General features: G+C 69.2%; 1 protein-coding gene across 1 annotated transcript in view; it reads right to left on the bottom strand.

The window, feature by feature from the left end:
- Positions 1-7917: 7917 nt before the first annotated feature.
- The window catches only part of LOC126037979 (SCO-spondin-like), a 30224-nt gene continuing 23534 nt past the window's right edge, over positions 7918-14607 (bottom strand). The window contains exons 70-91 of the mRNA XM_049798966.1: positions 14248-14421; positions 14021-14167; positions 13535-13665; positions 13052-13176; positions 12908-12954; positions 12629-12715; positions 12434-12568; positions 12188-12349; positions 11984-12100; positions 11550-11688; positions 11245-11447; positions 10360-10527; positions 10078-10205; positions 9814-9950; positions 9663-9709; positions 9417-9581; positions 9063-9265; positions 8871-8966; positions 8658-8718; positions 8385-8515; positions 8144-8294; positions 7918-7955 (exon numbers count right to left, since the gene is read on the bottom strand). Of these exons, the coding sequence (XP_049654923.1) occupies positions 7933-7955; positions 8144-8294; positions 8385-8515; positions 8658-8718; positions 8871-8966; positions 9063-9265; positions 9417-9581; positions 9663-9709; positions 9814-9950; positions 10078-10205; positions 10360-10527; positions 11245-11447; positions 11550-11688; positions 11984-12100; positions 12188-12349; positions 12434-12568; positions 12629-12715; positions 12908-12954; positions 13052-13176; positions 13535-13665; positions 14021-14167; positions 14248-14421 (2777 nt within the window). The 3' untranslated portion in view covers positions 7918-7932. The remainder of the gene's footprint in view (positions 7956-8143; positions 8295-8384; positions 8516-8657; positions 8719-8870; positions 8967-9062; positions 9266-9416; positions 9582-9662; positions 9710-9813; positions 9951-10077; positions 10206-10359; positions 10528-11244; positions 11448-11549; positions 11689-11983; positions 12101-12187; positions 12350-12433; positions 12569-12628; positions 12716-12907; positions 12955-13051; positions 13177-13534; positions 13666-14020; positions 14168-14247; positions 14422-14607) is intronic.

The raw sequence follows: 14607 nt of genomic DNA, 5'->3' as shown, positions 1-14607 counted from the left end.
AGCCTGGCCCTGCTCCTTGGCGCTGGAGCGTGGCGAGGCTCACCACAGCCGGTACGGGTTGGCACGCGAGAGCAAGCAGGTCCTGTGTGGATCGGTGTCTTGGGGACCAGCTCTGCTCCTGGTCAGATATGGAGCCCCGGGGCGGCGCTTGGCCAGCTTCGGGGACCTTCTCCTGCAAGCTGCTGGGGAAGGATCCCACCACGCTGCGGGCCAGAGCCCACCATCACCTCCAGGTTGGGTCAAGCTCTTCTGCCACGGAAGCTTCCTCCAGGACACAAGGACTCCGCTCTCCCGCATCGAGCGAGATGCGGAAGCTCAGCTGGCGCCCGGCTGGTTTGGCATCGCCGGCGCTGCCGCCAGCACCGTGGTGTCCTCGAGAGCCGTGTGGGATGCCGTCAGGACCTGGCGTGGCGACCCTCCTTTGCTCTTCTGCTGCCTGCTCGCCCTTGGTTATCTGCCGTGGTTTAACCCCGGCCGGTAGCGAAGCATCACCCAGCTGCTCGCTCACTGCCCTCCCCGGGGGGAAATGGGCACCCACAGCCCTGTGGGTGGGAACATGGGGGGGCACCCGCATCTCTGTGCGTGGGAACATGGGAGGCACCTGCATCTCTGTGGGTGGGGTCAATGGGGGGGAGACCCCCATCCCTGAAGCAGGGGGCTTGAAGGGAGGGACATCCACATGCCACCGCTGGGGGGGGCATGGGGGGCAGCTGCAGCCCCGCAGCTGGGGAGGGTCGGGGGGCACCCCATCCTTGTGGGTGGGGGTACGGGGGGGGCACCCGCATCCCACAGCTGGGTGGGCACTGCATCCTCATCCCCGCTGATGGGGACATGGGGGGCACCCGCATCCCCGCGGGGGGAGGGGCTATGGGGGGCACCCGCATCCCCGCTGCTGTTTGGGGGGGTCACCCGCACCCCCGCTGATGGGGACATGGGGGGCACCTGCATCCCCGCTGCTGTTTGGGGGGGGTCACCCGCACCCCCGCTGCTGTTTGGGGGGGGGTCACCCGCCCCCCCGCTGATGGGGACATGGGGGGCACCCGCACCCCCGCTGCTGTTTGGGGGGGGTTCACCCGCATCTCCGCTGCTGTTTGGGGGGGGTTCACCCGCATCCCCGCTGCTGTTTGGGGGGGGGGGTCACCCGCACGCCCGCTGCTGTTTGGGGGGGGTCAGCCGCATCCCCGCCGCAGGGTCCCAGGCAGCACGCCCCCCCCGCGCCGCTCCGGCCGACAGGACTACACCTCCCGTGCTGCACCGGCGGTCCCCCCCGCCTCCCCCCGGGCTGACGCAGCCGCCGGCTCCCGGGGCCGCCTTTGTCCGTGCCGGCGGCCCGGCCGGGCTGGCGGCGCGGCCCCGGTGCAGGTAGGGGCGGGGGGCGGCGGGCCCGCGGCACGGGGATAGGCGCTGCCCACCCCCCCAAAACCCCCCCAGCCTCCCCCCCCCCCCCGTATCAGCGGGGCTCCCCGGCCGCCCCTCCCGTCGCCTCCCCTCCGTCTGCCGCCCCCCCCGGACCCCGGTGCGCGGTGCTCCCCCCTGCCCGGCTCCCTGTCCCCACCCCGCCCCGTTTTCCCCCCCCCTGCGGTGCCCGCTGACCCCCCCCCCCCCCCCCCCCCGGCCTTTCCGTGTCTCTCCAGGGTTTCCCCGTGCCAAGGCGGACACGCTGCTCCCCGTGTCCCCCCCACCCCCCGGATCGGGCCCTGCCGACACCGACACCGGCGCTGGGCAGGGTTCGGCTCCCCCCGGACCCCCCTGCACACTTGCTTAGGTACCGGGGAGCGATCCGGGTGCTGTCAGGAGCTGCCAAAAATCCCGTCTTTGTGGTGGGTGACGCTCTCTGGGTCGGTGTTTCTGCCAGGAATCGTTCAGGCCTTGGGCTGGCAGGCGAGGGACCTTCTGCCCCCCCATTTATTAATCAAAATATTGTGCTTGGCAGGGAATATCTGTCCTGGCTGTGCCGGCGCGACTGCCCATGGGACAGGCATCTCCTGTGGAATCCAGAGCATCCCACCTCCGTCTTTCCGGATAAATATTTGTGCGTGCCTTCGTCTGCCTGCAGACAGCCAGCGGCACGCTGGGCTCCAGGCTGCTCCGGCAAGGTGGGGGTCAGGCACAGCCGGCGCCTGCCCCGGCGCCGGCAATAAACCCCTCTGCTCACCCAGCTCTGCCCTTGCTGAGGTCGTGCAGAGCTGCAGCCCCAGCAACCCACACGCTCCTCATCCACCCCGGCTCCGGGGGTGCCACAGGCTGGGATTTCCGTGGTTGGTGCCGTGGTGCGGCAGCGGCAAAATGCCCGTGGGACTGCATGGGCTGGGGGTCTGGTTACTGTGGGGCGGTGTGGGAGAGAAGTGCTTTGAGACCCGGTGCGGTGCAGGGTGCTGAGCCGCACCACGGGCAGGAGCAGGCAGGAGCGTGCCTGCTGCCAGGCCTCGGGCCAAGCCTCGTGTCGCGGTGCTGTGCCCTGCCCCGGCAGGGACTCTGGTTTACGGCAGGGGTGGGGGACAGGGCGCAGTCCCCGCTGCCCTGGCATGGGTCCCTAATCTGGCATGAGCACTGACGGTAAGCCTGCTAGCTCTGCCCCTCTCCTGGTGTAGCCGGTGGGGCGTCCCCGTGCCCAGGGACCTGCTGAGCGAGCCCCCCGTGCCGCGGTCACCCTGCTGTGCCGCCTGGCTGAGCCGCCCACCACGCCTCTGCCGTCACCCTTCCCTTGCATGGGAAGCTCCGAGCTCTCCTGGCACTGCCCTCGGGATGCAGGAACCCACGGTGCTGCCAGGCCCCTGCCCGGCAGCATCAGGATTTTGGCAGAGGTGGTTAGCAAACACGTGGCAGGGCGTGCTGAGCCGCGCCTGCTTCTTGCTGCAGATGCCGGTGACGTTTGAGGATGTGGCCATCTACTTCTCCCCTGAGGAGTGGGCAGAGCTGGCAGGCTGGCAGCGGCGGCTTTACCGGGAGGTGATGCTGGAGAACTACCAGGCGGTCGCCTCGCTGGGTGAGAACTTTCTCTGGTGCTGCCGGGCTGGGGTTGAGCCGGAATTTACCTCTTTAACTGAGCTGGAGCCCTTGAAAGTGAAAATCCAGCTGCTGTTGCTACCCGAGCGCTGACACAGCGGTTGTGATTGAGGGCAGGTTTTAGCCTGCCGGGCAGCCTCTGGCGGAATGGTATGGAATGGCATGGCATGGAATAGACATGGAATGGAGTATTTTCAGTTGGAAGGGCCCTACAAAGGTCATCTCGTCTATCTTCCTGAGCACTTCAGGGCTGACCAAAAGTGGCCAGGCAGGGGCAGGAGAGAGGATGCTGGGGCTGCGGTCTGGTGGGGGGAGGCTGGTGCCGCCGTCCCGGCAGCACGGGAGAGGGTGCTTCTCTCTCTGCCCGGACAGGCTGGCCCACTGTCAAGCCAGAGATCATCTGCAAGATGGAGCGAGAAGAGATGCTGTGCATGCCAGCCCCTCCCAGGGCACGGTGGAGGCACCGGACCCCTGTTCCAGGCAGGTACCGGGGGGCTGCAGGGGGGGCAGGGGGTTCCAGCAGCACCGTCCTGTTGGCCCCAGATTCTCTGTGCACTAGGAGGGGTGGGGGGCTGGTGGGGTCCCCGTGCCATTCCCTCTGGGGAGGGGTCCCACGTGCCCGTCCCCTCCCTGGCAGCGACCCCGGCCTCTCCTCCCCAGCAGCCAGTGATGTCTGGATGCAGAGGGAGGTCAGGGGGGTCCCCGAGGGGCTGCGGGCACCCACCACCCTTCTCCTGAGGACGCCCGAGCGGGGCGGGAGCCGGCGGCGGGGCTCGGCCCGCCGCCGGCTGAGTGGGAGCAGGGGGGGCCCGTCGGGGCACCCCCGCCTCCAGCCCCTCTCGGCCCCCCGGCCGCCGGAGAAGACCCCCCCGACGTGCCCCGAGTGCGACAAGAGCTTCAAGAGCCAGACGGCGCTGGCCATCCACGAGCGGAGCCACACGGGCGAGCGTCCCTTCGGCTGCCCCCGCTGCGGGAAGGGCTTCCCCTCCAAGGGGGACCTCAAACGCCACCAGAAGACCCACACGAGGAAGCCAGACCCCCACCTCCCCAGCACCGGCCCGGGCATCCCATCCAAGCTGCTGCTGGCCCGGCCCCCCCGCGGCCCCCTGGTCCCCAGGAGACCCCACGCCTGCGCCGAGTGCGGGAAGAGCTTTGGCAAGAGCCGGGACCTGAAGAAACACCAGCAGACGCACACGGCGGCGCGGCCCTTCTCCTGCCCGCAGTGCGGCCGCCGCTTTCGGCTGAAGCAGATCCTGGCGTCGCACCAGAAGGTGCACGGCGGGGAGAAGCCCTTCGGCTGCGCCGACTGTGGCAAGCGCTTCAGTCAGAAGCATCACCTGCTGAGCCACCGGCGGGTGCACACCGGCGAGAAGCCCTTCGCCTGCGGCCACTGCGGCCACCGCTTCAGCCAGAAGCACCACCTGGTCAGCCACCAGCGCATCCACACCGGGGAGCGCCCCTTCGCCTGCGCCCGCTGCCCCAAGGCCTTCAGGGACAAGAAGACCCTCACCGTCCACCAGCGGGTCCACACCGGTGAGAAGCCCTACAAATGCGGCGAGTGCGGCAAGACCTGCAGCCAGAAGCAGCACCTGAAGAGCCACCAGCGGGTGCACCGGGGCCTGCCGGCGGTCCCGGAGGGTGACTGGTGGGAGGTGGGGGGTCCGTCCCCAGCAGGGGGGCGAGCAGAGGCCAAGCCCTTCCAGTGTGGCGGCTGCGAGAAGCGGTTTCGGGACGAGGGGATCATGCTGGCTCACCAGCGCACCCACGGCACCCCCAGCCTGCAGCCGCCTCCGCAGCCTGGCACCCCCCAAAACTGCTGCTGAGGGGCCCGTGGCATGCCGGGGGTGGCTGGGGGGGGGTCACCCAGAGCACTGACCTCCGGCTCCACCGGAGCAGCCACGCATGAGTCGGATGCGAGTGGCGGCCGCGGCCCCCTCCGCCACCGGCTCCGGCCGCTGCCCAAGAGGCATCCTTGCCGGCACGGGCTGGATCCTCCTGGGCTGCTCCCTAGGAACGCCCCAAACAGCCGGCATCAGGCTCGTCGGTCATCGTCACCCCTTCCCCACCGTGCCGGGCCCCGTGGTGCCGGCAGCTGCTGCGGGAGAGCCGCGGGCACAGGACTGGCTGCCAGGGCAGAGGAAATACGATAAATATATCACACTGCAGTCAGAATGGTTTACGGGACAGAGGGGAAGATGCTGCTTTATTTTTCCACCCAACTAGTAAATAAAAAGCTTCTTGGTGCTGACAACAAGCAGTGAGCTCCACGGCAGTGCGGCGTGTGCCACTGCTCACCGGCGGCAGCCCCTGTGCCTGGGTCGGGGCCGACATCCCCTTACTCATCCCCAGAAAACCCCTTTCCCAGCCCATTCTTGTTGGGAGATGGCAAGAGGCCGGGATCTGCCAGGCAGCTGGGGGCAAAGCAGCGTTCCAAGGGAGCTGGAGGGATGTGGGCTCGTCTCGGTGAGAGGTGCAACCTGTGCCGGGGCCACCAGACCTTGCTGGCAGCCAGCTGCTCTTCCCATCAGCTTGTTTTAATTTTTTTCAACCATTTGTGCCCAGAGTTTCGCTCTATTGCCCCAAAAAGCTGGAGTTGGAGTTGGTGGCTGTCAGTCAAAGCCCAGCTTGGTGTTTCAGGGGTGCCCAGGGCATGGGGTGGGGGGCTCATCCCCTCCTGCCTGACACTGACCCCCTTCCCGCTCGTCCCCATGGCCTCGAGGCTCTCCGGGACACCGGCTCCCTCCCGCAGGTCTCAGCTCCCCCAAACACGGTCGGTCCGAGTGGCCTCAGTTGCGTCCCCGCGTCACCCACCGCTTCCACATGAGCCCACCCTCCCCATGGCCTCTTCGACCCCCCCAGACCGTGACTCCCCAAACCCCGAGTTGCTCCAGGCTCGGCCCCAAACGGTCCCAGCTCACTGCGAGACGAATCTTCTCTAATTAGAAATACAGAAGGAGCAAGAAGCAGGGCAGGACCCGGGATTAGCGGGCAGGTCTGTGCCAACAGTGAAGCCATGGGGCCAGTGACACCCCCCCCTGGCCCCTCGGCGCCAGCAGCACCCTCCCCTCTGCGCCTGGGGGCTGCATCATCCCCCCCCCCCCCGGGTCCTGCCCTGCGGCTGCCAGCTGGCTATAGAGCCACACAGGGTTTTTACCGCCCGACTTTCTGCACCCCGCTCTGGTGGGTTTGGTACAAGATGGCAGCACCATGTCCCCATTGCTACCGGCAGCTGCACGCCGGAGCTTCCGCTATCACCTCCAAGGCCACCTTAGCCCATTTTAAAGATGCTGCCTTGGTTGCAGTGATTAATTTCTTCTTTCCAATGGAAAACCAGCTTGTATTTTTTTGCTTATTAAAACTCATATTCCAGAGTTACTTTCTCCTGAGATGGGAGCTTTATCTCCCATATTCGATGCCTTCAGCAGCTGCAAATGGTGCCCGCCTGGGTGAGAGCTCGACATGAACCAGCCTGTGCATAAATCAGCCCATCCAGCATCCCATTTCTTCCCTGCATCCCATCCCTGCATTCCATCCCTCCATCCCATTGCTGCATCCCATCTCTCCATCCCATCCCTGCATCCCATCACTCCATCCCATCCCTCCACCCCATCCCTGCATTCCATCCCTCCATCCCATTGCTGCATCCCATCACTCCATCCCATCCCTGCACCCCACCCTGCACCCCAGCATCGCATCCCTCCATCCCATCCCTGCACCCCACCCTGCACCCCATCCCTCCATCCCATCCCTCCATCCCATTGCTGCATCCCATCCCTCCATCCCTGTACCCAGCCACCTGGAAGCACAAGGGCAGCTCAGCCTCTAATTTTGACCCAAATCCTGTGGGTTTGTGGCTGTTGCTGGGCTCTGTCCATCTGACTGTCCCTCTCCCCTGGCTCAGCCAGGTGCCAGCGCAGCTCACGGCATCTCTGCCCTCCATGGCACAGCTCAGAAACCCATCATCCCGGTCCTGGCTCCTGGTGGGGCGGCCCCCGTCCCCCCTCCTCCAGCCCCCCTCACTCTCCTGCCCCCAGGAGTCAGCGCGATCGATGCACGATGATGCTGGACCAGCGGGGTGTTGTTGTGGCTGTGCCTGGTACGGTGGTCACCACTCAGTACACACCAGTAAAGCTCCGTCAGCCCCACCGCCAGCTCTGCCCACCCCTCGGCAGCCGGCGGCCCCGTCCTCAGGCAGCACCGGCACCTGCAGCACCAACCGGCACCCCGCAGCACCCATGGCACCGGCAGCACCCAGCCCTGCCGGCAGCATGGCTGTGATGAGTGGCACAGCGTGTCCCTCCCGGCCATTGGACCCCCGCCACACGAATGACCCTTCTCCTTTTGAACACCAAAATCTCCCACCCCTTGCCCTGGGCTGCACCAGCCTCCCTCTGCCCGTGCAGTGCCAGCGGGTGAACGTGGCCGGCGTGCTGCCCGTCCCGCGGCTCGGCTCACTGTGGTGCTGCCACCCGCTCACCCGCCCTCCCAGGAGAGCAGCGGTTGCACCTACATCTCACCCCAAACCCTCCTGTGACAGTGACAGCCCTCTGCCCGACAGTCAGCCCCCCCAGTTCCCCCCGAGCCCCTCCTGGTCCCTCCCAGTGTCCCCCTCCGTCCCCCCGATCCCCCCCAAGCTCTCCCCAGGTCCCCCCCAAGCCCTTCCCCATCCCTCCCAGTGTCCCCCCCGTGACTCCCTGGTCCCTCTTGAGCTCTCCCAGGTCTTCCCCAGTCCCCCCTCCAGTCTCCCCAGTCCCTCCCTGGGCCCTTCCCAGTCCCTCCCAGTGCCCCCCCCCTCCCACCCAGTGCCAGAGGCAGGGGGCTGCTCCCTCAGGTTTATTGCGGGCCCGGAGCACCGGAGCATCCCGGGGATGCCACCGCTGCTGCCGGGGATGGGGGGGGGAAGTATCCAGCTGCGTGTGTGGGTCCTCAGCGCCGGGAGAAATCCCCACCTGCATGAGAGGGGGTGAAGGGGGCTCAGCACGCTGCACCCTCCCCCGGGGTGCTGCCCCCCACCCGCTCACCCTGGCACCTGCTGCATTGGCAACACCACGAGCTCGGGATGCTGCATCCCCAGCGCGTGAGGGGCTCAGGGTGCTGCACCCGGGGGGGGCGCTGCCTGCCCCCCCCCCCTACTTACCCTGGCAGCTGCTGCACTGGCAGCTGCGGATGACGGGCAGCACCACGGGCTCGGTGTGGCCGCCGGGACAGGGCAGGCGCAGGATGCGGATGGGGCTGGCGGGGTCCAGGCGGTAGCTGCAGCACTCGCAGAGGCTCTGCAGGTACGGCTCCTGCCCGAAAGACGCATGGTTGTGGCGGGGGAAAAAACGGGGAGACCCCCCACCACCACCCCGCTCCCGTCTCCCCCGGCGCCGGCTGACCTCGGCGGTGACGGTGGTGCGGGAGCGGCAGCGCCCGGCGCAGTAGCTGACCTCGACGTCGGGCAGGGCGCAGGGCCCCTTGGCGATGGTGCGCAGTTCGATGAATCGCCGGCACGTGGAGGGCGGCTCCTCTGAGAGGAAGGGGCACGACGGCGGTGCTGCCTGTGGCCCCCGCGACGCCCCGACACCTTCCCCCCCCTCCGGCAGCGCGTGGGGCGACACCACAGGATGCCGGTGGGCGCCCAGTCCCGCCGTGGGGTGCGGGGACCTTACCCGGCCATTCCTCCCGGCAGACGGGGCAGCAGCCGCCCGGCTCCCGCACCTTCACCGCGCCCTGCCGAGACGGCAGCCTCAGACCCCTGCCCACGCGTGTCCCTTGCCCACACTCGCCCCCTCCCCATGGGCATCCCCTGCCCACGAGTGCCCCCTCCCCACATGCGCCCCCTCCCCTCACAGGCACCCCCCATCCCCACCAGCACCCCACACCTCGGGGCAGGCGAGGGGGGGGCAGCCGGCGGTGCAGGCAGCCTGCCCGTTGACGCAGCGGCACGTCTCGCACTCCTCCTGCCACTCGCTGCCAGCCTGGCCGAGGAGGGGGGGACACAGGGCTCAGTCCGGCCAGCGGGGGTGCAACGGGGCACCCCCAACACGAGGGTCATCACCCCTGGCACCGCTCACCTCGTGGAGCTGCCCCCGGTGCCGGCACTCGCAGAGGGCGGCCGGGACGCAGTGCCCGGTGCTGTTGCGGTAGTGGCCGGGCTGGCAGGCGCAACCGGGGGGCCCGCTGCAGTTGCGTGGCGGCTCGCCGAGGATGTCCTGGCAGCTTCGCTCGCAGCCGTCCGGCGCATCGGGGCCCTGCCAGCGCTCGCCCATCGGACAGGCTGCATGTGGCACAGGGCATGGCACCGGCACTGGCACCGGCACCAGCATGGTACAGGATACAGGGATCGCTGGCTCAGCCTGGGGCTGGCACCCAGTTCTGTCCCCTCCCTCGCCACCTCCCGGGGTCGAGGGACTGCGGGGGCGACTCACGGCAGTCGGGGAGGCTGCAGGGGGTCCGGCGCATGGGGGGCCCCAGGCACTCTGCTCCCTCGTAGAGGCGCTGCCGGAGCGGGTGCCGGCGGGAGAGCCGCTCACCCGTTCCGCACGTCACCGAGCAGGGGGACCAGGGTGACCACGGGGACCACAGGCAGTCCACTGCGTGGGGGGACACAAGACACGGCAGCTGCAGCACGGGGCCCATGGTATGGCGCAGGGATGGGGACGGGGGTCTCTCACCGTTACAGTCCTCCTGGGAGCAGTTGAAGGCACCGCGGATGCAGATGCTGGGGACAGAGGTGGGGGGGATCAGTGCCCTCCCAGCCCACCAGCTTGGCCACCTGCATGGGGTGACCCGGCCCGGGGCGATGCCGGGGACGGTGGCACCCACCAGCTGTTGCAGCGGTGCTGGATGCGGCTGCCTGGCGCGTGCTCCTCCTGCTGCGAGAGGTTGTGGGCCCCGGGCAAGGTGGGGGGCAGCCGGCAGCGGCACAGCTCGGGGGGGACACAGGCACCATCCTGCAGCACCTGGGGGGCACCCAGCGGTGACCAGGGTGCCCCCCCATCCCCGCTCACCTGACCCCGACCAGTCGGGTACCCGGGGTGGCAGCGGGGTCCCTGGGGGATGCGGGGAGGGCTCAGGGCCCAGCCGTACCTGGCCGAGCGGGCAGGCGCAGCCGGGCTGGCAGGTCTCCGGCAGGCACCGCGTCGCCGGGCGGAGGTGGGCGCAGGTGCGGGGGCAGGCGTTGGCACAGTCCCCGTACACTTGCCCGCCAGGGCACTCTGTGGGGTGAGGAGGGGGTGGCTGCGGCACTGAGCCCCCTGGCCCCGGCCAAGCACCTGTTGCCGTCCCGTGGCTCAGCCGGCAAAGCCGCAGCTCCCTGGCATCCCAAAGGCCACCCCCCCGACCCCCAGCCTGGCTGGGCCCCCCCCATACCCGGCGAGCAGTTGTGGGCGTTGCAGATGCGCTGCAGCAGCAGTGGCAGGAGGGGGCACAGCTCCTCCTGGCCCCCCGGCAGCAGCTCCCGGTGCTGCTCGGAGGTGCCGCCCCCACAGCTGGCGCTGCAGGGGCTCCATGGGGACCAGGGGCTCAGCTGGCAGCCGGCTGTGGGGGGAGCATGGGCTCACCCTCCCACCAACCCACTGTCCCACCATCTCACCGTCCCACAGTCCCACCATCTCACTGTCCCACCATCCCACCATCCCACCGTCTCATTGTCCCACTATTCCACTGTCCCACCATCTCACCGTTCCACCATCCCACCATCTCACCGTCCCACCATCTCACCAGCCCACCAACCCACCATCTCACCAGCCCACCAGCCCACCATCTCACCATCCCACCATCTCACCATCCCACCGTCCCACTATTCCACTGTCCCACCATCTCACCAGCCCACCAACCCACCATCTCACCGTCCCACCATCCCACCATCTCACCGTCCCACAGTCCCACCATCTCACTGTCCCACCATCCCACCATCTCATCATCCCACTATTCCACTGTCCCACCATCTCACTGCTCCACCATCCCACCATCTCACCGTCCCACCGTCCCACTATTCCACTGTCCCACCATCTCACCAGCCCACCATCCCACCATCTCACCATCCCACCATCCCACCATCTCACCGTCCCACCATCTCACCATCCCACCGTCCCACTATTCCACTGTCCCACCATCTCACCGTCCCACCAACCCACCATCTCACTGTCCCACCATCCCACCATCTCACCGTCCCACCATCTCACTAACCCCATCTCATTGTCCCACCGTCCCACTAACCCACCATTCTGCCCAGCCCACCATGGCAGCACTCACCAGGGCAGGGCTGCATGTTGCATTCGGCCATCTCTTCTGTGCCGGTGGCACCACAGGGCACGCCCCCGGCGCTCTCCTGGCAGCTGCGGTGCCGGGAGGTGTTGCCACCACCGCAGCTGCGGGAGCAGGGCTCCCACGGGGACCAGGGCCCGTAGGAGGGACACGCCACAGCCGGGCAGGCGAAGGTCCCGTTCCGACATGTGCTGCACCAGGAGCGGCAGCGGCATCAGCATCCCACCCAGGGGCTCTGCCACGCGGCACAGCAGTGCCCGTCCTGTCGCCACGTCCCCCGCCACGGCACCCACCAGTTGTAGCATTCCAGCTCGGCCACCTGCCCTGGCCAGAGCTCCTGGCTGCTGTTGGCAGCGGGCAGCCCGCAGCGGCATTCGGCGATGGGCACGCACCCCCCGTCCTGCAGCAGCTTCCCCGGGGGGCACCGGCACCCTGCGGGGGCAGAGAGGAGCGGGCTTGCACCCACGGGTGCTGCGGGTGGTCCTGAGCCCCCAGTGGGCTGGGGAGGGCTCTGCTGCAAGGATACACGGAGCAGGGTGTGGGTGTGCCAGTGTCCCATGGTGCAGCTGGTGCCGTGGGGCAGGGGGGTGTCACCGCTGTCATGGGTGGTGTGGGGCAGGGGGGCTGTGCTATGGGGCAGGGGGCTGTGCTATGGGGCAGGGGGCTGCGCTATGGGGCAGGGGGCTGCAGGCAGCTCAGGGGGATGGTTGTTGGGGGGGGCACATACCCGGCTTGCAGGGTCCCTGCAGACACTCGACGTGGGGCCAGAGATCGTCGCAGGCGCGGGGGCAGCCGTTGGCACAGGACGCGGTGAAGGTTCGTCCACGCTCCTCGCACGCCTCTCCTGGGCACGATGCCGGGCCTCAGGGTGCAGTGGAGGCACAGGGGTGAACGGGGGTCCCCGGGGTGCTGGGGCGGGGGGGTGTGTTACCTGGGCAGACAGCAGTGTTGCAGCTCTCGGTCTGGGAGTGGGCGCCGTGGCAGTGCTGGCCGGCGGCCGGGTGCTGGGGCTGGCGCTGGCGCAGGCGGTAGCCCCCGCTGCAGGGGTCCAGGCAGGGCCCCCAGGGCCCCCAGGGGCTCCAGAGGCACAGGTCTGCGGGACACGGCCGTCACCTACCCCGCAGGGACACCACCGGCACGGCACAGCATCCCCAGCACCCCCCAGCCCCGCCAGTACCTTGACAGACTTGGGGGTCCGGGCAGAGCCTCTCCTGCCGTAGCTCGGCCGAGCAGGCGGCCCCGCTGCCGGCCCAGGGCAGCCCAGTCTGGGGGTCCAGGCAGGTTCGGTAGCGATGCTGCACCGCAGCCAAGGCCGAGACCCCGGCCGGCGTCCCCTCCACCGGCTGCCACCGTCCCGGCTGGGCCAGCAGCTGGGTGAGGGGGCCGGGGCCGAGCGTGGGCAGGGGCAGGCAGGGCCCGCAGGGCGTCCACTCTGACCAGGGACTCAGCGGCAGCAGCCCTGGGGGGACACGGACCTCCTGGGACCCCCCCGGCTGGGGAGATGGGGAGGGGGCAGCCCCCACCGGTGTGGGGCAGGCAGCGGGCAGAGCTGCTGGGGGGGGATGTGGGGGGTCCCCGAGCAGAGGGAATGGGCTGGGGAGGTGCCACTGAGGGTGGGGTGCTCTGGGGTGCCGGGGGGGTCCGCACTCACCCTGGCAGCCCTCGCTGCTGCACCGCAGGGTCCCATTCTGGCACACGCTGGGAAGAGGAGAGTGGCTGAGCACCCACCGCCCCGGCGCTGACCCCCCCACCCCTGGCCCCCCCATGTGTGGGGCTGCCCCCCGGCCCCGCTCACCACTCCTTGCAGCCCAGGAGGACGGTGTCACCGGCAGCCAGGGTCAGGGGGCCACCCTGCCCACTGGGGTGTAGGCAGCGGCACTGCGCGGGGGGCACGCAGCCCCCGGCCTGCTCCAGCAGCCCCTGCCAGGTACAGGGGGCCATGGAGGTGGGGGGTGGGGGTGCCAGACCCCCTCCCCACAGCCCCCCACCCCTCCTGCCCCTTCAGTGGCAGCTGGACATCGGCACCTGGCTCTTGCCATGGCCCCTGACCCTGGTGGGGTTGTCCCCCATCCCAATCCATCCCATCCCATCCCATCCCGTCCCATCCCGTCCCATCCCGTCCGGTCCCATCCCATCCCATCCCAACCCATCCCAACCCATCCCATCCCATCACCATCCCCATTCACATCCCATCCCAACCCATCCCCAGGGACCCCTCCCACCTCCAGACCCCCTTCTTTTGTGCTGTAGCCCCCTGCCCACCCCTGCCCACTCTTGCCTGCGGGCAGGCACAGCCGGGCAGGCATGGGGGCGGCTGCGGGCAGAGGTCGGGGTGCCGCAGGCTGGAGCAGAACTGGGTGCAGGGGGGGCCGCAGGGCTGGTACTGGAAGGGGGGGGCACAGCTGGCCTCTGCGGAGGCGGGGAGAGGGGTCAGGCAGGACCCCCCACACACAGGCAGTGCCTGGGACGGGCAGGGGCAGGCAGGCAGCACACGGGACAGGCAGGGAGACCCCCGTGGGGACGGGCAGAGGCACCCGGGACGGGCAGGCAGGCGTGGGATGGGCAGGAGCAGGCAGGAAGCTCACAGGATGGGCAGGGAGAGGGCAGGGAGCGCTCAGGATGGGCGAGGACACCCCAAATAGAGCGCGCAGGATGGGCAGGGTGCAGGCAGGGAGCCGGGAAGGGCAGGGGCACCCCGGTCCGGCACAGGGATGGGCAGGCTGCAGGCAGGCAGGCAGGGGGTGCGGGCGGCCCCGTTGCTCACCCGAGCACCCCGAGATGTTGCAGGCACGGCTCTGCCCGTCCAGCCCCACGCAGCCGGCTGGGCCCAGCCGGTGCCGGTGCCGGTGCTGCCACGGAGCCTGGCAGGAGCAGGGGGTCCAGGGGCTCCAGGGGCTCCAGGGGCAGGCAGCTGCGGGCAGGCAGGAGATGGGGTGATGGCGGGCAGGGACCCTGCCGAGCCCCCCGACCCTGGCCGCCCCGGCACCCTACCTGGGCAGGGGCGCAGGTAACACGCCTTCACCTCCCGGCGTGTGCCGTGGCCGTGGCTGCGGTTGCAGGCAGGGCCGGGGGGCAGGCAGGGGCAGGCAGCCTCCCGGGTGGCCAAGCCGGTGCCGCAGGAGCGGGAACAGGGGCTCCAGGCACCCCACGCGCAGATTCCCGAACCTGGCCGGGGGCACGGCACGTTACGGCAAGAAGCCGCCGGCGCCACGGTGCCCTCCGTCCCCGTTTGAGGGTCCCGGGGGCTTTACGTCGGCCTCTCAAGCTTCACGGGAGGTCGCGTGGTCCCAGTGGGTGCATCCCGGGGATGCCGGTGATGCCCATGGCCCCATCCCCTCACCGGGGCCTGGC

This window comes from Accipiter gentilis, chromosome 4 (genome assembly GCF_929443795.1).
Source record: "Accipiter gentilis chromosome 4, bAccGen1.1, whole genome shotgun sequence".
Taxonomy (NCBI): Eukaryota; Metazoa; Chordata; class Aves; order Accipitriformes; family Accipitridae; genus Astur; species Astur gentilis.
This window is presented reverse-complemented; position numbering and strand designations above follow the sequence as displayed.